General features: G+C 41.4%; 1 protein-coding gene across 3 annotated transcripts in view; it reads right to left on the bottom strand.

Annotated features, from left to right (window-relative positions):
* KAT7 (lysine acetyltransferase 7) overlaps positions 1-23,325 on the bottom strand; it is a 41,186-nt gene that overhangs the window by 10,822 nt on the left and 7,039 nt on the right. Inside the window, exons 3-9 of one of the 3 annotated variants that reach the window (XM_030808017.1) lie at positions 21,957-22,133; positions 20,327-20,566; positions 13,454-13,536; positions 9,723-9,812; positions 7,033-7,131; positions 2,704-2,814; positions 602-793 (exon numbers count right to left, since the gene is read on the bottom strand). In XM_030808017.1, the coding sequence (XP_030663877.1) occupies positions 602-793; positions 2,704-2,814; positions 7,033-7,131; positions 9,723-9,812; positions 13,454-13,536; positions 20,327-20,566; positions 21,957-22,133 (992 nt within the window). The remainder of the gene's footprint in view (positions 1-601; positions 794-2,703; positions 2,815-7,032; positions 7,132-9,722; positions 9,813-13,453; positions 13,537-20,326; positions 20,567-21,956; positions 22,134-23,325) is intronic. The other 2 variants (XM_030808019.1, XM_030808018.1) reach the window with 2 other exon arrangements.

Consider the following 23,325-nt stretch of genomic DNA (forward strand, 5'->3'; position numbering starts at 1 on the left):
TTTTTGAAGCTGCAAAAAATCTAGTAAACATATTTGTCAACAATAATAGATTCAACTCCTTATACCTGTTTTATTAGGAAAAAGAGGGGAAGGCACCAAAGGACCCATTCTGCTACTCTCATAATCTGTCACAGGCTGATCACTCTTAAATATTAATAAGTACCCATTCAACATGTATTTCTTGGGCATCAGTTGTCCACATTATTTGCTAGGGATATGAAGGTGAGCCATGCTGTCTCTGCTCTGCCTAATGAAGTCTGTATTTTCATCTAGTTTGGGACACACAAAACCTGTGGGCAGAGGTAATTCATATTCCAAGGAGGAAATGAAGAGGAGTAGGCAGCAAGAACAAAAGACAGGAAGATGTACATGACAGGATGTGGGTAAAGGCCCTCAGCTGCTTTGGTTGGCACCCAGCACAAGCCATACCTCAGGCTCTACACCCCGCCTTAAGCTGTGGCCTGCCATTTCCTATGCCTTCATCCCACTGCTGAGGACCACTGTGAAGGTGCTTGAACAGATGCCATTGCTATGGCAAAATCTAGAGACCTTACAGCTTACTGCCATCATGGTCAAGGCAGAGGAACCCAAGACAACTCACCATGTGCCGGCGGAGTATCGTTTGGCTCTTCATATATTTTAAACAGAATTCACACATATAGAGACGTCCCAGCCGTGCATATTCTTCAGGATATGGAGAATGGTACCAGGTATCAAGCTCATAGCGGCCAAAAGCAATTGTTTTAATCATGTTGCTTCCCTCTGTGATTTGGCCTTGCAACCTTAACTTCTCCTATTGCCAAGAAATCAAAAGTCAAACGAGGATCAGAATTTATTATCTTTGCTTTTAGGCAGGGCACAGTGGCTCCTGTAATCCCAACACTTTGGGAGGCTGAGGCAGGCAGATCACTTAAGGCCAGGAGTTCGAGACCAGCCTGGCCAAAATGGCAAAACCCCATCTCTACTAAAAATACAACAATTAGCAAGGTGTGGTGGCAAACAATTGTAATCCCAGCTACTTGGGAGGCTGAGGCAGAAGAATCGCTTGAACCCAAGAGGCAGAGGCTGCGGTGAACCGAGATCGCACTACTGCACTCCAGCCTGGGAGACAGAGCGAGACTCCTTTTTTAAAAAATAAACATTATCTTTGTTTTTAAAAGCGTGTGTGCATGCCACCACGCTAGGCTATGAAAAAATCAGACAGATTTGGCTTCTACCCATGACAATTTACAATAAAGAGAGCTACACGAAAAATCACGCAGGCGTACAGAAAACTTACTACCCATACTGCCCAGAGCACAGGTCTCAAAAGAGAGGTTTCTCTGCTACCTCCCACATTCTGGGCCTCACCAGAATGAGACTTTGGAAACTTCATTTTTATCAGCCTAGACCAAACTGCATTATAAAGAAAATCATCACAGATACAAACTCCCCACCCTTATAAAGTATTCTAAAACTAAACAAAAAACTTGATTTAGAATCTGTCTTATCTGCAGAAGCTTTTATAAAGCTATATGAATCTCCGTGAAATACATCCACAATGGTCACTTAGAAAAAAAAGTAGGCCCTTTAAAAAATATTTTTGAAATGTGCATGATAATTCTAGAATCTAAACTCTAGAAGGCAGAAAGTATTTCTGGGCTGGGTGTAGTGGCATGCCTGTAGTCCCAGCTACTCAGGCTGACGTGGGAGAATCGCTTGAGCACTGAAGGTCGAGGCTGCAGTGAGCCATGATGGCACCACTGCACTCCGGTTTGGGCAACAGAGCAAAACCTTGTCTCGGGAAAAAAAAAAAAATTCGGATATCCATCTCCATTCAGTGGCTCGGAGTTGGCTACAAAAGTATTATAATTTGTAAGCACAACCAGGTGTAAAGTTGTGAAAGGCTAGCCCAGGAAATGCTCCATGCCAGAATAGGATAGAGAAAACCAGCAGCAGTAACAGCCCATCCCAGCCAAGGGTAGCCAGCAAACCCTGCCTCCGCCAAGTTTTCAACAAGTCTAGTATTTGATACAATTTTTTTTTTTAATACAAGGGGGAAGGGGGTGAAGATGAGATTCACTTTAAAAGTGAGCTTCCCTGAACACATTTAACCTGTATATCAGAGGTAAACTCAATCACCAGAATTTTCTTCAAGCAAAGTTGTTAAAAATTCTGCCTAGGACAGCAACTCAGTATAAACTAGCACTAAATAAATATCAGAATGGAAAACCAATGTATCAAACTTGGCTGTGTCAAAGATTAATTCTAAAACATCTGACAACAGCCTTTTCCATTATTCCTCTTCACTGTTATTTTCATTCTTAGTGCAGAGGAAACCTAGCAAAAGGGGAGTTCCTGTTAGGATTAAGAAAACAACAGAGATGAGTCTCTCCTAGGCTACAGGTTCTCAGAATTGCAAATTGCCCAGCTGAGACAAAGGGGAGCCTATGGTTTTATTCAGCTTCATCAGCTCTAGCCAAACTGGTACTTCCAGGAGCTGAGGTGGAAAGGAAGGAATAAAAAAAGGAAGGGAGGAGAGGTGATTTGTTTTAAATCTGAAAGAGAAGGCTAGTCTCCAAAAAGGGACAGCTGGGAGACAGGGAAAGAGATTCCAGAAGCAAGGTACATTTAATTCCCATCAAAGTGATTTGCAATCATTTTTCCTGGCAATTCTAAGCACCTTTCACAAGTGGCCTTCAGTTTGGAGGTTTTAATACTCACCAAATCCTCTGAAGCCCGGGCTTGTGCTCTTCGGAAAAGATCCAAGTCATACTCGCTTGTCAGGTTTTCTAAAAGAGGTTCCCGTGTGTTCCCATAGGTCTGTCTGTGTTCCTAGGAAAATAACCAGAGCATGATACTCTGATACTCTCTGCTTCTAAGAACTTTTTAATCTATTTCATTTCAATCCATGCAAACCACACAACCATGAGCTATTTATTTAGTGCCTACATACTAGGTGCTAGGGATTGAGCACAAGACATACTACTTATCAGGTTAATGCCACAAGACTCCCACTACCCACCCCAGTGAATCTGGAGAGGAAATGCTACCACACCTCCAGAAGGGAGCTTCATTCTTCTATCTCTGAAAAGATACACTTTGTGGATCAGAACGCTATGCCTCCATTCCTTCATGTAAAAATGTACATGGCAGTACAAATAAATAAAGTACAACAAACCCAGAGACACTACAAATTCCCAGAATCCTGAGATTTGGAAGGAGCTTTGGTGGATACTCCCCGATTTAAAAACAAAACAAAAACCAGATTCTCTAAGCCTTAGTCTAAGATTTTAGACTCAAAAGAAAATCTGCAGGAAGGGAGGGGCAGGGGCAGCTGGATGAAGCAGTCTTTGTAACTTCTTTCACTTGAACTGCTCCAGTCACCATTACACTGTCTGCAAAAGGCATGCTACCCTCAAACTCCAGTCCACATGCACAGGAAAAATCGGCTGGACTCTTTAAAAATGACTTACTAAATATTAAGCAAGAATAAGACAGGGGAAAGCCACAGAAAATTAAAAGCATGAAAATAATCCAGTCTTAAATAATTCCCCAATCTTACCATGGCAGTCACTACAAGAATCCTTTCCAGGAAAGAGATTCTACAAAGGAAACTTCCCTTTTAAGCCTTTGATTTTAGCCCTTCCCACTCTGTTGTACGCTCCACCTCCCATCCAGAGAATAGGAGATAATGGTAGTTAAGTGGAGTGGAGGGCTTATCCCCAGGAAAACATTACAGATTTCACACACATATTACCATATGAAGACACCATTCATCAGTATCTTTATCCCTATTAAAATTTCTTCTGGTTAATCTGATTCCATCTGCCGTGAATCTTTTTAAGTTTGGACTCTATCATCTAAGATTTGGGTTCTAAGCATTAGTTATTTCTTCTATTTTGAGGAACGCTGGGAAAAAAAAAAAGCTTGAAAAAAGTCCTAGCCAGCATTTTAATCAAGGAGGTTGGGTCCTAATAACCTATCCCAAATTACTGAAAAGCAGAGCAGATGTTTGTTAAGGTTAAAAATTTCAGGAACTTTTACTTCAGACACTCTTTCTACCTGTATGATTTTGGGCAAGTTACCTCTCTCAGTCTTAGTTTTCCTGTATATAAAATACGGGAAATATCACCGATCATACTGGACTGTTAAAAGATCAAAGGAACATCACAACCACAGTGCCTAGCACTAATCACTCAATATACGGTATCATTGTCTTATTACCTTTCTAACCAGTTTGCAGATAGAAACAGTGAACAAGACTGGGGCAAGCAAACAATCTGGTACCCTACAGCCCACTACTAAAGCCCTCACTCTACAAACCAACATAGTCTGGTGTAAAGGTGTAACTACAAATTCACCCCACAACCCATCTTACATTGGCCTATGTCCACGTATTCATAAAATTAGCATTTAAGACAGTGATGACTGTCAAAACAGTAAATACAGGCCAGGTGTGGTGGCTCACACCTGTAATCCTAGCACCTTGGGAGGCCGAAGTGGGCAAATCACTTGAGGTCAGGAGTTTGAGACCAGCCTGAGCAACATGGTAAAACCCTGTCTCTACTAAAATTACGAAAATCAGCTGGGTGTGGTGGCCCACACCTATTATTCCAGCTACTTGGGAGACGGAGGCAGGAGAATTGCTTGAACCCAGAACCCAGGAGGCAGAGGTTGCAGTGAGCTGCGATTGCACCACTGCTGCACTCCAGCCTGGGTGACACAGTGAGACTCTGTCTCAAAAACTCTGCCTCAAAAAAAAAAAAAAAAAAAAGTAAATACAGTCATCTCTTGATATCCCTGGGGGACCAGTTCCAGGAATGCCCCCCCAACCTCCCTGCATATAACGAAATCCATGGATGCTCCAGTCTCTTATGTAAACGATGTCATATTTGCATATAACCTGGGCACATCCAGCAGTATAGTTTAAATCATCTCCAGATTACTTATAATGTGATGTCAATGCCATGTAAATACCTGTTAACACTACTATTTCAGAAATAATGACAAGAAAGTCTGTACACGTTCAGTACAAACACACATTTTTTTCCCCGAATATTTCCGATCCGTGGTTGGTTGAATCCCCAGGAACAAAATCCATGGATACAAAGGGTCAACTATACACAGTCTGGCATATTTTTGTCTTAGTGAAGCCATGCTCTGACTAAGTATTCACATCCCCTACATTTAAGAATCTATCCTAATGGCTAAATAAGAAAACATTCCAATTCTATGAAAAAAACTAAAATGTCAGAAAAAATCTAAAAGAGCAGCCATAAAAAAGAATGAAATCATGTCCTTTGCAGCAACATGGATGCAACTGGAGGCCATTATCTTAAGCAAATTAACACAAAAACAGAAAACCAAACACAGCATGTTCTCACTTATAAGTGGGAGCTAACCACTGGGTACAGAGGGACACAAAGAAGGGAACAATAAACACTGAGGATTCCAAAAGTGGGGAGGCGGACAAGGGTCGAAAAACTACCTATCACTATGTTCACTACTTGGGTGACAGGATAAGATCATTAGAAGCCTAAATCTTAGCATCACACAATAGATCTATGTAACAGACCTGCACATGTATACCCTTATCTAAAATTTAAAATAAATAAATATTTAAAAAAAAAAAAAAAAAAAGGCCGGGTGCAGTGGCTCATGCCTATAATCCCAGCACTTTGGGAGGCCGAGGCGGGTGGATCACGAGGTCAGGAGTTCAAGACCAGCCTGGCCAACATGGTGAAATCCCATCTCTACTAAAAATACAAAAATTAGCCGGGTGTGGTGGTGGGTGCCTGTAATCCCAGCTACGTGGGAGGCTGAGGCAGAGAACTGCTTGAACCCGGGAGGCGGAGGTTACAGTGAGCGGAGATCACACCACTGCACTCCAGCCTGGGTGACAGAGCGAGACTCTGTCTCAAAAAAAAAAAAAAAAAAAAAGAAAAAAAGACTGTGAAAAAACACACATCAAAATGTTAAGCAGTGGTTTGTATCTTGAAGGTCAATTTTTTTTATTGGAATGTTTCTTCTCTATATTTTTGGTATTTTCAGTAGTAAGCATGTATTAATACATTTATAATAAAATATTTTCCTAAAAAAAGATGTTTAAGGCCGGGCATGGTGGCTCACGCCTGTAATCCCAACACTTTGGGAGGCCGAGGTGGGCAGATTACCCGACGTCAGGAGTTCGAGACCAGCCTGGCCAACATGGTGAAACCCCATCTTTACTAAAAATACAAAAATTAGCTGGGCATGGTGGCACATGTCTGTAATCCTAGCTACTCGGGAGGCTGAGGCAGGAGAGTTACTTGAGCCCAGGAGGCAGAGGTTGTAGTGAGCCGAGATTGTGCCACTGCACTCCAGCCTGGCTGACTGTCTCAAAAAAAAAAAACGTGTTTAAGTGAAAAGGCAGAATTCAAAGTGCTACATACAGTAAGAAGGTAATTATGTAAATAAGAGATTGTGAAAAAGCTAGGATATATCCAAAAACACTAACTGCAGCTATTTTTAGATAGTAGGATTTGTTTTCTTCCATATACTTTGCTTAATCACTCTAAATTCTCTTACAAATGTACATTACTTCTAAAGTTAGAAAAAATGTTAAAATACTACAAGAAGATCTATTATAGAATATTCACCCAATTAATACCTTTTAATCATGGAGGAAATCTATTTTTCCATTAAAATAAGCAGACTACTATTAAGCTTGAATATTTTTATTCATACAGACGTTTCCAGTGCCACGGCATGTGTTCTAGCGGGTAAACTTAACCCTTTAAGATGAAAGTAAAATTTATGAACAATTAGAGGATCAAATTTTTTAAAATTTAAATTCTAACTGTATTTCATTTTCCCAAGACCTCCTGTTTCCACTCTCAACAACTCAGTTTTGGGGGATGAAATAAACTCTAAGCGCCATAGAAGAGTCACTTGGTATTCACATGTAGAGAATACTAAATGGCAAATCCGAAAGGCAGAAGCTCAGAAAGCAAAAGGAATCAAATGTGATAGCAGGAGTTCATGCTCATTAAATATTTAACTTTCCCTCACCATATATTTCTCTTTCTGTTCTTTGCTCAGTCCAGAATTTCTTTTCTTCCTGAGTTCAGCCACTTTTTCCTTATATCGAAGCTGCCTCTCCGTTGGTGCCTAAAAGGAAAAAGGAGAAAACTGAGAGAAAACTCCTCATAAAGCTAAACTTCAAAATGAAAGTGCCAAGGCCCAGCACGGTGGCTCACGCCTGTAATCTCAGCACTTCGGGAGGCCAAGGCAGGCAGACCACCTGAGATCAGGAGTTCAAGACCAGCCTGGACAACATGGTGAATCCTCATCTCTACTAAAAATACAAAAATTAGCCAGGCATGGTGGTGCACGCCTGTAATCCCAGCTACTCGGGAGGCTGAGGTGGGAGAATCACCTGAACCTGGGAGGCAGGGGTTGCAGTGAGCCAGTCAGGCCACCGCACTCCAGCCTGGGAGACAGAGCGAGACTCTGTCACAAAAACAAAAAAAAAGAGAAGGTACCAAAACATTTAAAAAATTTTAGAGAAAAAAATGCCAGAAATTTTCTAGCCACACTGCAAATGATATGGCAATTTTATTTTATTCATTTGTATTATTTTTGAGGCAGGGTCTCACTCTGTCGCCTAGGCTGAAATGCAGCGGCATGATCATGGCTCAATGCAACCTCTACCTCCTGTGCTCAAGCCATCCTCCTGCCTCAGCCTTCCATATAACTGGGACTACAGGTGTACACCACCAAGCCCAGCTAATTTTTTCATGAATATGCAATTTAAAATTTCCAGATCAGGTTCTCATCACCCCACCACCTTTACTGCCAGTTAAATATAGGTTTGGGAATACAAACTTATTTTACTATTAACATAAACTAAGGATAGACGTCTCCACCAAAGCAACAAGAATAAAATTAAGATCATTTCAACTAATCATTTATAGAATGCTTACTGTTTTCCAATTAATGCTTATTGATCTGATCAACAGTGGTATAAAAATTCATTTATATATATTAATTTAAATAGAAAAACTGAATAACACCCAAGGTTGAGCACGGTGGCTCATGCCTATAAGCCCAGCACTTTGGGAGGCCAAGGCAAGTGGATTACTGGATGTCAGGAGTTTAAGACCAGCCTGGGCCAGGCGCGGTGGCTCACGCCTGTAATGCCAGCACTTTGGGAGGCCGAGGCGGGCGGATCACGAGGTCAGGAGATTGAGACCATCCTGGCTAACACGGTGAAACCCCGTCTCTACTAAAAATACAAAAAAAAAATCAGCCGGGCAAGGTGGCGGGCGCCTGTAGTCCCAGCTACTCGGGAGGCTGAGGCAGGAGAATGGCGTGAATCCCGGGGGACGGAGCCTGCAGTGAGCCAAAATCGCGCCACTGCACTCCAGCCTGGGCGACAGCGAGACTCCGTCTCAAAAAAAAAAAAAAAAAAAAAAAAAAAAAAAGACCAGCCTGGCCAACATGGTGAAACCCCATCTCTACTAAAAATACAAAAATTAGCTGGGCGTGGTGGTGTGCCCCTGTAATCCTAGCTACTTGGGATACTGAGGCAAGAGAATCACTTGAACCCAGGAGATGGAGGTTGCAGTGAGCTGAGATCACACCACTGCACTCCAGCCGGGGCAAAAAGAGTGAAACTGTCTAAAAAATAAATTAAATTAAATTAAATTAAACCCAAGATAGACAAAGAAGAAAAGTGTAGTTACCACTTATGGAGTGCTTTTTACCTGCCAAACACTGGGTATAGGTACTTTACATACATAATTTAGCTGACTCCCCTGCCAGGTAGGTATTATTCACCTCTTCTTATTAACAAAGAAATAGGTTAGTTGACCTGCCCAGGACAATATAGCTAGAGTTAAATAATCAGTATTCAAATTCACACCTGTTTGGCTCCAAAGCCAAACTTCTTCCTCATCACCATATATCTCTGCTATCCACCTATAATCTAACTGCAAAAACAGACACCTAAATGATGAACAAAATATAATATGTCACAAAGGCTAACATTTTGAGAGCGCTATAATGAGAATACATAAGGAAGAAATTCCTTAACGGTGGGAGAGAATTTGGGAAAAATTCCTGCAACAGCTGAGAACTGCACGGGCCTTGAAAGAAAATACCATCTCTTCTTGGTACAGGTATAGCGTTCCAGGCAGGAAAACAGGAAGAGTGAAGACCAAAGGCATTCAGGGAAGAACAAGGAATTAAGTGAACCAATGTGGCAGGAATGTTCAGAGAGGCAGGAGGAGGACTAGGACCAAGCCAGGATGCTCCCTACAAACCAAGGGAAGAGATAAGTAGAAGAAAAATAACACAGTCAGCAAGTGTCAAATGCTGGGGAAAAGTCACTGGTGGCCTTGGAAAGGTGCTAGCAGAGTGGAGAGGTCTGAAAGCAAGCTACAATAGTCTTAAAGGATGCAAAGTGAGGAAATGAAGCAGCAAGTGTAATCTTTCAAATAATCAGAATTATCTACTACTACTACTACTGCTACTACTACTACTACTACTACTGTAGATAGCATGATTCCTTCATTCATGAGGTAGAAGTATTTGTTTTATGAAAATTTACTGTTTGAAAAACAAACATGATTCTAAGTTTACATCTGGAAGACATACCACAGGAAATGAGGCATAGACATGCCTGAAGACAATTACAGAAGAGATCCAAGAAACGGACCTCAAACTATGAATGGCCAGCGCTTTAACAAGGCCCATACCTGGTGCCTGGTTGCATGCCTGTTGTTGTCATCTTGCCTGTGAGACAGCATCCTTTCTTCTATCTGCTTATCCCGGCTCTGTGCTCTCACCTGCAACCATCAACAACGTCAATAAATCCACCTGCTTCTAAGACTACGTTTACTTAAAGCATAAGAATACAATGATAATGCCTTGGATTTATGTTGCATTTTACTTTCAAAGGGTCTTCACACTTATTGTCACAATCTCTACAAGAAAGAGATAAGGCAAGCTTCACATTCTGCCTTCTCAGCCAATAACAGGATCAGAAAAGTTGAAATGATCACAGCTAAATGATGGGATCACTAAGGTTTTAATCATGTCTGATGACTCTGAGCCTGGACTCTTCCCAAAGTACAATAAATAAAAAAAAAGCATGAGGAAGTACAAGAATAGAGTATGGAAATACAAAGAAAACATTAGAAAACCTGGGTTTGGGCTGGGTGTGGTGCCTCACGCCTGTAATCCCAGCACTTTGGGAGGCTGAGGCGGGCAGATCAGCTAAGGTCAGGAGTTAGAGACCAGCCTAGCCAACATGGTGAAACCCCATCTCTATTAAAAATACAAAAAATTAGCCGGGCGTGGTGGCAGGCGCCTGTGATCCCAGCTACTCGGGAGGCTGAGGCAGCAGAATTGCTTGAACCCAGGAGGCAGAAGTTGCAGTGAGCCGAGATCGCACCACTGCACTCCAGCCTGGACAACAGAGCGAGACTCTGTCTAAAAAAAAAAAAAAAGAAAGAAAGAAAGAAAGAAAACTTGGGCTTGGCCACATGCAGTGCCTCACATCTGTAATCCCAGCACTTTGGGAAGCCAAGGTGGGCAGATCACTTGAGGCCAGGAGTTCAAGACCAGCCTGGGCAAAATGGTGAAACCCCGCCTCTACTAAAAATACAAAACTAGCCAGGCATGGTGGCGCACACCTGTAATCCCAGCTACTTAAGAGGCTGAGGCATGAGAATTGCTTGAATCTAGGAGGCTGAGATTGCAGTGAGCTGAGATTGCACCAATGCACTCCAGCCTGGGTGACAGAGGGAGACTGTCTCAAAAAAAAAAAGAAAACCTGGGTTCAAGTCTCCAGGGAAACTTAACTCTGTAGTTACATGACCTCAGACAAATCACATCAGCTCTCAACAGTTTCTGTTTCATAATCTGGGAATTGGGAACTGATATCCAACTGCTTATTCCACTTCACCACTAAAACTCAGAATGGTCAAAACAGAACGACTGGCATTTCTCCACAAATCTGCTCTACCCCAAATCTTCCCAGTATTAATAAATGGCAATACCGTCTAAATAGCTGATCTAATCAACAACTTGAATGTTACCCTAGATTCTTCTCTTTTCTCACACCTCACATCAAATCAATCAGCAAGCCTAACGGGTTGCTCCCCTCTAAAACATATCCTGAATCCAACCCAGTCTTAGAATTGCTGCCGATACAAAGCTAGTCCAGTCCACCAACTACTGCCTGAACTTCCAGGCAGTCTCCCAAGCACCCTATACCCTGCATCAACTCTTGCCCCCACACTCCATTCTCCACGTTAACAAGTCTTCAGTTTTAAAAAGTGTGCCTGAAATCCTATCACGCCTTTGTTAAAGCCCCCCAAATGCTTCTCATTCTATCAGAACAAAAATATACTCCTGTGCCAAGGTCCACAAGGTCCTTTATGATCTGGATCCAGCCATACATGGCCTACTTTCATTCAGCCTCTCAAACCCATCAGTTTAGCCACGCCTCATGGCCTCTGCACTTGCTGTTGCTTCTACTTAGATATCTTTTCTTCTAGAGCTTTACACAACTGCTTCTTTGCCATCATCCATGTCCCAGATCAAATGCCATCTCCTCAGGAAGGTCTTCCAGGACCATTCTGGGAAAAGCAGTGCTATCCCTACCCTCACCCCCGAAACAGACTCTCTCTATATCATTCGTCTTTTTTTCTCACAATATTTATCACTGCACCAAATTATTTACTTATTAATTTGAAGGCTTATGTTGCCTTCCCTTATGAGAACATGAGCTCCTTAAATGCAGTCTTTTATTCACTGAATCCTCAGATTTGGCACATGCAGCTACAGAAATATATGACCGAATACATATGTAACATCACTGATCGCAACGGTGTTCCGGGAAACTCAAGAGCAATCATGTATATGCAGGTTCTTCAAAAACACTAGAGCTGTTAATAAAAGTGGGGAATTTGTCTAATCTTTCCACTTAGGGTTCTAAATGTAATCAAAATATATCATCTCAGAAATTCTCCTGATCCTCCATGCACATGTTCCAGTAGTAAAGATGGATTATTCTGCGCCTAATGCCCCTTGCAAAGAGAGAACCAGGAGGATAAATTCAAGATAGAAATGTTTTCCTTTTGTCAAAATTTTCTTCACCAAACTGAAATTTTTCTTTTTCTAAAATAAACTGCTTAACATAACATGGTCATGTTGCTACAAACTAACAATTTCAAAAGCAAAAGACATCTCAGGAAGATTGTTATGTAAAACCATCCATAGTATCAGATCATTATATTTAGAGACAAGTGGTAGAGAACAACTCTCAAAAAGCAGGGATCGCAGTTATTTTCTGAGAAAGAGGTACCTGAAGCCTTTCCTGCTTCTGACATAGATGTGGGCACAGCTTTTTCTGTTTTGATTTAGTCCCAGAATAATGGGAAGACAATGGGAAGATCTACAACTTACTTTTACACAGAGCAGAAGGAACTGCCACTTATAAAAAGATTTGGAATGAAGAAAAATAAGAGTAGGTCATTGACCTTAAAATCCATATAAGCACGGAAAGTACACTACTTTGCTGAAAGACTAACCACACAAAAGAAACTTTCACCCCTGCGGTCTACCTGTAAATAAGAGAACAAATTCTGAATCAAGGAAAATTAACGTTAGCTAGGGAATCTAATTTTCCTCACAATGAAATTGGCTCAGGAATAAACCTGTGACCCTGGTGTCATTAGCAAAGTAACAACAAAAACAACAATAATACTTTGGTCTAACCAGCTTAGATAACCTGTCCAATACTACTCAAGCAATCCATTTAATTAATAACATTTTCCACTCTTGCTTCCCCATAATTAGATCTTTGGTTCCATCCTTGGGAACAGCAACCCACACAAGAACACACAAATAGGATCTGAGCTTCTACTTAAATACATTATCTCAAAATCCCAAAGGTTATTTAGGAGCTATGTTTCAAGAATTTAAAAGACGAATTAGCCAAGAGTAGGTGTTACTGAGAGTAACAAAAAGTATTTCACAGAAATGGACAGAAAAAGGGACAAGAATTATGAAAAGTTTTTAAAAGCAAAATGACTTCATAGATTTATGAGAAGAGAACCAAATGCATAAATATTAAGATCACACATTTATGCAAATTATTCCTTAGTGGAATAAGTCCCTAGCAGTCTTCGAAGCCAATTTTCAATAGAAAATATCAATGCACCAGTAGCTGATGTTCCAAATGTTTCATAATCTCCTTGTTAATTTCTTTCAAAGCACTCATTACATATTACAATTCTTTTGTCTGTTTTACTAGTTTTTTCTTAAAAAGCACATTGTTTTTTATGTTTCCTCCACTACAATGTTAAGAACAAGGACCCTACCCATCTTACTGGCCACTGTATCCCCAGTGTTTAGCAAAGTGCCTGGCAAACAGTAAGCACTCAATAAGCATGTGCTGAATAAATGAGACCACAATTACCTTGCATTCGTCAGCTGAGAGGTTATGATAGAGTGGGCATCCTGAGATGGAGAAATGTCTCTCATGTTTTCCTGTAAGGTGTCCTGTTAAAGGAGGGAAAACTTAATCTCAAGAAAGAAGACAAGCTTAAAAGTAGTATGTTTCTCCAAGACAAACCTGTTTTTTCACTACATCATTTTTATCAAATATATGTCTGATCAGACTGAATCCACCAAAGGTAAGGCTGGTAGGGCTATAACTTGCACTCATTCTTTTCTTCCACAGGATGGATCTGGCAATCTTTGAACATGCTTATGTATGATCAATATAAACTATAATTCTTTCTGCTCTTAGACTTCTCAAATCTCAAAATGTTACGAAGTCAACATGTGTAATTAAAGCACAAGACTATGAACAGGAACACTTTCTTTTGGTGGAATGTAACTCTCCTATACCAAATTAATCAGGTTATATGTATATTAAGCGTACTTTCTACTGTGCAGTGCTATCCAACCTGAATTTAACCCCTTTCAACACTTAAATTTATGAAAACTGGAGAAGCGGCCTTTTCTATCATATAAGTAAACATACTTACATAACTTTAAACCAGATTAAAAACTTATTTTTTGGAGGGAGAACTGAGTTTTGCTTAAAGATTTAGGATTCTTCTATAATCAGATTTTTTTACTTTTAAAAAATTTTTTATGTCACCTAGGCTGGAATGCAGTGGTGCAACCACAGCTCAAAGCAGCCTTGAACTCCTGGACTCAAGTGATCCTCCCACTTCAGCCTCCCAAGTAGCTGGGACTACAGGCTCACAATATCATGCTGGGCCCATTTTAAAATTTTTTGTAGAAACGGGTCTCAGTGTTGCCCAGGCTGGTCTTGAACTCCTGGACTCAAGCAATCTTCCTGCCTCCACCTCCCAAAGTGCTAGGATTACAGGCATGAGCCACCACGCCCAAAACAGGCAGTAACACAAGGCCTTCTGAAGACGGAAAAACGTTAGGAATAACAAAACACGAAAGCTTGTTTTACTTAAATAGGTATCTCTTCATTCATGTATTTTTCTTTTCTTTGTTTTTTTTTTGAGATGGAGTCTCGCTCTGTTGCCCAGACTGGAGTGCAGTGATGCGATCTCGGCTCACTGCGAGCTCTGCCTCCTGGGTTGACGCCATTCTCCTGCCTCAGCCTTCTGAGTAGCTGGGACTACACGCGCCTGCCACTATGACTGGCTAATTTTTTGTATTTTTAGTAGAGACAGGGTTTCACCATGTTAGCCAGGATGGTCTTGATCTCCTGACCTCGTGATCCGCCCGCCTCGGCCTCCCAAAGTGCTGGGATTACAGGCGTGAGCCACCGCGCCCGGCCCATTCATCTATTTTTCATTTGGTTTTTTTGAAAACACACAGGGAATTGAATATTATTTCCTTTTGATATATTTCTCTTCAACCAAAAGTTTTATAAAACACCTAAGATTGAAAGGGGTCGTAGGACAATGCTAATGAGATAAAAAGTTAGCTAACCTGAATAGCAAGTCTACAAAAATCTTCATCTTTCATAAACAAAAAAAAAAGACATGTAATTTGGGGTAAAGAAGAAAGTGGAGTTTAAAGCTTACACAACATAATTTATAGAATAAACTTTAAAAGGAAAAAACAGTCCAAGTACTGGTGAATCGGTGATTTTACGACATTCAGGCCATCATTTCTCTGGGACTGTATTATTAAAAATGCAATTTTAGGCCGGGCACAGTGGCTCACGCTTGTAATCCCAGCACTTTGGGAGGCCGAGGCGGGTGGATCACAAGGTCAGGAGATCAAGACCATCCTGGCTAACACGGTGAAACCCCGTCTCTACTAAAAATACAAGAAATTAGCCGGGCGTGGTGGCGGGCACCTGTAGTCCCAGCTACTCGGGAGGCTGAGGCTGGAGAATGGTGTGAACCCAGGAGGCGGAGCTTACAGTGAGCCGAGATTGCACCACTGCACTCCAGCCTGGGCGACAGAGCGAGACTCCATCTCAAAAATAAATAAAATAAATAAATAAATAAAAACACAATTTTAGGGCCAGGCACCGTGGCTCACACCTGTAATCCCAGCACTCTGGGAGGCCAAGGCGGGTAGATCACCTGAGGTCAGCCTGGCCAGCATGGTGAAACTCTGTCTCTACTTAAAAAAATATAAAAGACCAGCATGGTGGTGCATGCCTATAATCCACCTACTATAATCCCAGCTACTCGGGGGGCTGAGGCAGGAGAATGGCTTGAACCCGGGAGGCAGAGGCTGTAGTGAGCCAAGATCGCATCGTTGCACTCCAGCCTGGGCAACAGAGCAAGATTTCATCTCAGAAAAAAAAAAACAAATGCAATTTTAGAGGTCCGCAAAATTATCTTGGACATGAAAAACCATTCTCACTGATCAAATACCATACATACAATGTAGCATCAGCTGGGCTCAGTGGCTCACACCTGTAATCCCAGCACTTTGGGAGGCCAACACAGGAGGACTATGTGATTCCAAGAGCTTGAGGCCAGCCTGGGCACATAGTGAGACTCCATTTCTACAAAAACAAAAATAATTAGCCAGGCACGGTAGTCCATGCCCGTAGTCCTGGCTACTCAGAAGGCTTGAGGTGGCAGGATCACTTAAGCCCAGGAAGTCAAGGCTGCAGTGAGTCATGGTCACACCACCATACTCCAGCCTAGGTGACAGGCTGTCTCAAAAAAAAAAAAAAAAAAAAAGTAATGTCACTACTATTGCAAGACTTGCTTTTCAGATACTATGTATCCATACGTCTTATTTTTTTTTTGAGATGGAGTTTCACTCTTGTTGCCCAGGCTGGAGTGCAATGGCCGATCTTAGCCCACTGCAACCTCCAGCTCCCAGGTTCAAGCAATTCTCCTGCTTCAGCCTCCCGAGTAGCTGGGATTACAAGCGCCGCCACCACGCCTGGCTAATTTTGTATTTTTAATAGAGACGGGGTTTCACCATGTCGGCCAGGCTGGTCTCAAATTCCTGACCTCAGGTGATCTGCCCACCTCGGCTTCCCAAAGTGCTGGGATTACATGCATGAGCCACTGCACCCAGGCATATCCATACTTCTTAGTAATTTATTCAGGGCATGTTTTCTTTTATATGTTAATTAAAACCAATCTATTATCTACAATAAAAAAGGAACAGCTGATCTATTGACCTAAAAATTCCACTGCTCTGAATTTATCCTACAGATTTGCTAGAAAGACACCAAAATATGTACATACAAGGCTACCCATTACCATATTGTTCAAAAAAGCTAAAAATGAGAATCTAAATGTCAGAGACAATTTAAATAATTTATAAACTATCAATATAATGAAATTCTCTGCATCTTTTAAAAAGACAAACCTCTAAATACAAATATCCAAGATGTACAACCAACAAATGTATCCTATTTTCCGTTTTATGAATAATCACAAAAAGGGAATATATGTATGTTTATATATGTAGAAAAACTTCTTGGAAGCATTCATAGAAAACTGCAAACAGAAGTTTTGTATCTGTGGCACAGTTCTGGGGGTATGAGTGAAGGGAAATTTTTACTTAATGCACTTCAAACTTTCCTATGGAGTTTTAATTTTTCACAAGTACATAAAACTCTTAAGGAATGGACTAGGGTCAAGAATATTTTGGGGCCCAGTGCAGTGGCTCACGCCTGTAATCCCAACACCTTGGGAGGCTGAGGTGGGAGGGTCCCTTGAGTCCAGGAGTTCAAGACCAGCCTGGGCAACATGGTGAAACTCTGTCTCTACAATAAATACAAATATTAGCTGGGCATGGTGGCACGTGCCTGTAGTCCCAGCTACTTGAGAGGCTGAGGTTGGAGGATGAATTAAGCCTGGGAGGCGGAGGTTGCAGTGAGCTAAGATCACACCACTGCACTCCAGCCTAGGTGACAGAGTGAGACTCTGCCTCAAAAAAAAAAAAGGATACTTTGGAAGCTCAGGTTCGTATTTTTCAAAGTTCCAATACATTAAAACCAAAGTCAAAGTAAACTTTTTCACTTGAGCCCAAGAGTCTGAGACCAGCCTAGCCAACATGGCAAAACCCTGTCTCTACTAAAAAGTACAAAAAATTAGCCAGGCGTGGTGGCACATGCCTGTAATCCCCAGCTACTCAGGCGGCTGACGCACGAGAATCGCTTGAGCCTGGGAGGCGGAAGTTGCAGTGAGTGATCATGCCACTGTACTCTAGCCTGGTAATTATAGAGTGAGACTCTGTCTCAAAAATAAATAAATAAACAAATACAAGTAAACTTTCCTCTAATACAACATATTTTTTATTTACCCTATGGTCTACCCCATTAAGAGGTTAATTCCTGGGCATAAATAACACAATCAGGCCCCATTCTGACCTATCTCCTCCTCTCCATTCTGGTCATTCTGCCCCAGGTGTATTGGCCTCTAAGTGTTCCTCAAACTGGTTAACTATTCTCTTGCCCAGAGCACTTGCTGTTCTCCTTACCCATAATGCTTATTCTCAAATATTCCAACAGCAAGTCTCCGCTCAATGTGACCATATCAGAGCAGCTTTTCCTAGCCAACTACATATATATGTCACATATACATATGTATGTATATACACACACAATATCCTATCCTCAGTACTCCCAGTTTCATTTTCCTTCACAGCATTTATCTCCAGTTGATATATTATACGTCTATCTATTTGCCTTCCTCAGCTAGACTATAAGCTCCATGAGGGCAGAGACTTCGACCTGTTCATAGCTACATCCTCATAACTTAAAACAGTATCTGGCACATGACCAATATTCAGTACATATTTGCTGCATGAATGACCAAATATAGTACATAAAATTAACAATTTAGCAATGCATGGTTAGTAACAAGCAGAAGCAGAGGAAAATTCCTTTTCTTGCTGCATGGCAAGTAGATCCCCTTAAACTCTTAAAGCACATTAGCCATCATATCATATACTAGTGTAATATATTGTCTTTCTTAGTTTTTCTCATTATTTATTCCAAGGAAATCAATGCAGGCCTGAAACAATTCTCTTCTCTGAGTGACAACTGGTATGGAGTTCAAGACAACTTTGCTGTATTTATTCATTCTGATGGTTTGAAATTATCTGAGAAACTGCTATAAGACCAGGAAATGGCCAGGTGCGGTGGCTCACGCCTGTAATCCCAGCACTGTGGGAGGCCGAGGCGGGCAGATCACAAAGTCAGGAGATCGAGACCATCCTGGCTAACATGGTGAAACCCCGTCTTTACTAAAAATACAAAAAATTAGCTGGGCATGGTGGCGGGCGCCTGTAGTCCCAGCTACTCAGGAGGCTGCGGCAGGAGAATGGTGTGAACCGAGGAGGCGGAGCTTGCAATGAGGCGAGATCGCGCCACTGCACTCCAGCCTAGGGGACAGAGCGAGACTCAGTCTCAAAAAAAAAAAAAAAAAAAAAGGCCAGGAAACAATCCAAATTAATTAAACACTACAGAAAACCACTGGGCATGGTGGCTCATGCTTGTAGTCCCAGCTACTCAGCAGGCTGAGTGGGGAGGATCGCTTGAGCCCAGGAGTTGAAGACCAACCTGAACAACACAGCAAAAACCTCATCCCTAAAAAACAGGAAAAAAAAAAAAGCCAAGCTTGAAAGGCACGTGCCTGTAGTCCCAGCTACTTGGGAGGCTGAGATGGGAGGATCACTTGAGCCTAGGAGTTGAGGCTGCAGTGAGCTATGATTATGCCACTGCACCCCTGCCTGGGCAACAAAGTGAGACCTCTGACTCTCTATAAAAACAAACAAAAGGCTCATGCCTGTAATCCCAGCACTCTGTGAGGCCAAAGCGTGCAGATCATGAGGTCAGGAGTTTGAGACCAGCCTGACCAACATGGCGAAACCCCATCTCTACTAAAAATACAAAAGTCAGGTGTGGTTGTGGGCGTCTGTAATCCCAACTACTCAGGAGGTTGAAGCAGGAGAATCGCTTGAACCTGAGAGGCAGAGGCTGCAGTGAGCCGAGATGACACCACTGCACTCCGGCCTGGGCAACAGAGCGAGACCCCGTTTCAAAAACAAACAAACAAACAAAACACACAGAAAGTGTACTGTTGGCCTGCCAAGCAGCAACTTACTCTGTTCTACAGTTTTTCAAACTCGATAGCCACATGCAAAGGGTGAATTCGAGAAGTAGACCTAGTAGTGAAAGGCCCCTTACCTCCCAATCAGCATCTTCCAACTCTAGACAAAACCTTAAGCCCAATATTTGCACCTCAGCTCACTGAAGGTGCACAAATAAGGTTCAAACCACAAGAATCTCTAAAGTAATTCACTAAGGGGTAAAACTCATAAGAAAATAATAAGATACTTATTTATCACAGAAGAAATATTTTATCTTGTTTATACTTACTAAGTACACAAAGCAAGAGACCTAAAGTTACAGAAGGCCAGGGTCTCATGTGTACTCCTAATTTCACAGCCTCTTGACAGGAAATGTTTTTCTCATTTCCTTAACAGCTATGGCCGTGCAACCACTATTCTGCACTACCTTATCCTTAACTAGTCCTCACTGAGTACCAGCTATGTGCCATGCAGTAAGATATTTGGAGACAGTCTTTTTTGCTTTTGCTAGGAAAATGAGGGAATTTTTCACTGGGAAAAGCTCTAGATAAACTGAATGGCTCATCATAGTAAATTTCCTTACAACCAGATCTATTATTATGGACCATCGGCCAAGAAGAGAAATGCTTTTATTCAAGTGAGCAACTCATTATCACTCAGCACATGACCACTGAAGAGCCTAAGAAGCTAAATCTCAACAGAACACAAAACATTTCTGGATAATCCTGGGAGAGAGAACCACAGAACAAAGGATGTCATGAAGCTGGGGCACACTGACCTAGAGAGTTACAGCCTGGTGTAGGACACTTCATATTGAAGTTGTAGCTTTCATGGAAGCGACGGCGCTTGGGGCGATGAGAGAGATCACTGCCTGAGTCTTTCAGGGACATGTCCTTGGCAATGCTCTCATCGTGAGACACATTGGGGCTGGAGATGTCTATGTCAGACTCAGAAGAAGGTGCGTTTCCAGTTGGAGTTCGAGGCGGTGACTCATCATGATCAGCTGTATTTTTAGTTTCTAAAGCAAAAGCAATTGGTAGAAGTTATGAGTGGGGTTCATTTATTTAGAAGTTTACTATTCAGAAGAGTTTATGGGCTTCCCAGATTCTTTTTCTATGATTTAACCAGTAACTTTCAGCTACTCATCTGCTAGACAGCTAAATGGAAAATGAAGAGGCACTTCTACACCATCCATTTTGTGCAACTTTAAATTCTGATTAAAATTAAATTTGTACTTCATCTATTACACCTATCTGTATTTCTCCTGAGTTGCTAATCATGGATAATCAAAACTGGATGGAAATACGTCTTTAAAACATTACTATCTCACTTCCCTTCCAGGAGATACACAGGACAGAAGATAAGTGACAGCGATTGTCTTTCTGGATGACACTGAACAGGCTTGGTGTAAGATGTGAATGGACTTAGACTCTTGAGTGAGCCTGTTTGTAGTCTAACAATTCAATCTTGAAATTCCAGACTCTAAATCAGGAATTGCAAACCAAATGCCTACAGGGGCTCAGCAAGGCCAAATAGACAGCTCATTGTCCATCTAAAGGGGACAACTACTATTCAACTCCAGCCAATTATTACTATGGGTGATTGGCCACCCAGTGTTCCCAGATCTTTTCATTGTTTAAAATAAACTATTAATCCAGGTTTTTATATAAAATCACTGTGTTTTCAAATACTAGCAACAAATTTAAAAAATTTTAAACACTGTGCAAGCAAACAAACCAACCATGCGGACAGCTAGAAGTAGTTCACCAGTCTGCAACCTCTGCATTAAGAAATTTGGAGATAAATGGACTGAGAAGTATGGCTATAAGAAAAGTCTGCTTCAAGCCCTTTTCATCTGTGGTTAAGAAGGGCCCAGTCTCTTTTTCCTATTACAGGTCCGATTTAATATACTCCAGTTACTCTGGACCTTGAGAATATTCTGTTATCAAACTGTCCTCAGCAAGATATAAGAAAGGAGGCCAGGCGCGGTGGCTCACACCTATAATCCCAGCACTTTGGGAGGCCAAGGCAGGTGGATCACGAGGTCAGGAGATCGAGACCATCCTGGCTAACACAGTGAAACCCCGTCTCTACTAAAAACAGAAAAAATTAGCTTGGCGTGGTGGCGGGTGCCTATAGTCCCAGCTACTCAGGAGGCTGAGGCAGGAGAATGGTGTGAACCCGGGAGGCGGAGCTTGCAGTGAGCCAAGATTACGCCACTGCACTCCAGCCTGGGCAATACAGCAAGACTCTGTCTCAAAAAAAAAAGATATAAGAAAGGAAGCAAGCAAACAGCATTCATCTAGCTGAAGTATTAGGCATCTACCTGCAGTGGCCCCAAGCCCTCCTTAAAAAGAATTTCACCCAGATGCTCTGTAATAGGTCTCAGTCATACCATACCCACTCACCTCTATCTGAAAAATCAACCACTTGCTCAGTTTCTGAGCCAGATGAACGAGTCTGCCGAAGAGGGTATTTTTTCGGTGTCACTGGGGTAGGCTGCTGCTGACTACGGGTCACTCTTCTGGTAGAGTAAGCAGGCTCCTCAGTGCCAAAAGACTGCAAATTTCGAACAGGACTGGAATCTGATCCCAATTTTAAAAGAAAATAAAGAAAAAAGATGGAAATCTGTTTTACTTCCTATCCATATAATTTATTAGAATGTCGCTCCTCCTCCTCTTCGTATTTCACAAAATCCAACAAATCCTTAAAATATCTATTTAATTAAATAAAATATAAGCAAAAGAGCCTAGCTCAGGTATACAGATGTAATGTAGTACAGCATTAATAAGTTTAGGTTCTGGAATTAGGACTGAACTTGATTCAACTCCACTCCACCATACCAACTAGCTGTGGTATCTTGGGCAAGTTATTTCCTCCAAGCCTGTTTCCTGACCTATTCAAAAGGAAAATACTAGTAGCATATTCCTCATAACACTGTGGTGAGGAATAGCTGAGATAATGCATGTGAAGCACTTAACATGATCCGTGGTACAGACTGCTTTATAAATATTAACTGCATCCTCTCATTCTTCCCTTTTTCTAACCCACCATAAAACAGATATTCTATTACCAAAGATATAACAACAAACAAAACGATTTCCTTTCTTAAGGGGCCGATTTTTTTCTCTTATTACCCTCTCTGACACAATCATAATAGATTCATAAATGTAAAGCAGGAATGCAGCATTATAAGTTTTTTGGAAGGAAAAACCTATTCTGAGGCACTCAGCAGCCCTTTTATATCTCCAACCTGATGACAAAGGAAATGAAGGAAATTCAAAGCTGAAATTAAAGCATTTTTTAAAATATATGTAGATATGTTTTAGTTTGTGTGTTTTTTTTTTTATAAAGAGACATGTTTAATCATAGCTTGCTCTTCACAGAGATGACTACAGAGACTTTTAATCTATAATCCAGGAGTATATAACCATGCATTACAGACCAATTAGCCAAATGTAAAATAAACTAGATTCTTACCACAACTACCCTATGAACACTGCAACTTATTCTTTGCAAAAGGACCCTACATCTTCTGTGAAAACACCTCGTGTAGGGGAAACAGAAACCTACCTATGCGGCCAAAAGTAAAAACCAAAGGAAAAAATAACAATTTAGTGGTTAATTGGTGAAAGCAGGAAATTTGTGCCCTTTACTGTGCTGCTGCTTTGGTCTTCTTACTTTTGTTCTTTTTGTCCCTTTTCTTCAGCCCATCCATGTTAGTAGCACTCAGTAGATTTGAATAAGCCATCTGAAACTTATTCACTTGCTTGGAGC

Source organism: Nomascus leucogenys, unplaced genomic scaffold (assembly GCF_006542625.1).
Source record: "Nomascus leucogenys isolate Asia unplaced genomic scaffold, Asia_NLE_v1 Super-Scaffold_258, whole genome shotgun sequence".
NCBI classification, from domain to species: Eukaryota; Metazoa; Chordata; class Mammalia; order Primates; family Hylobatidae; genus Nomascus; species Nomascus leucogenys.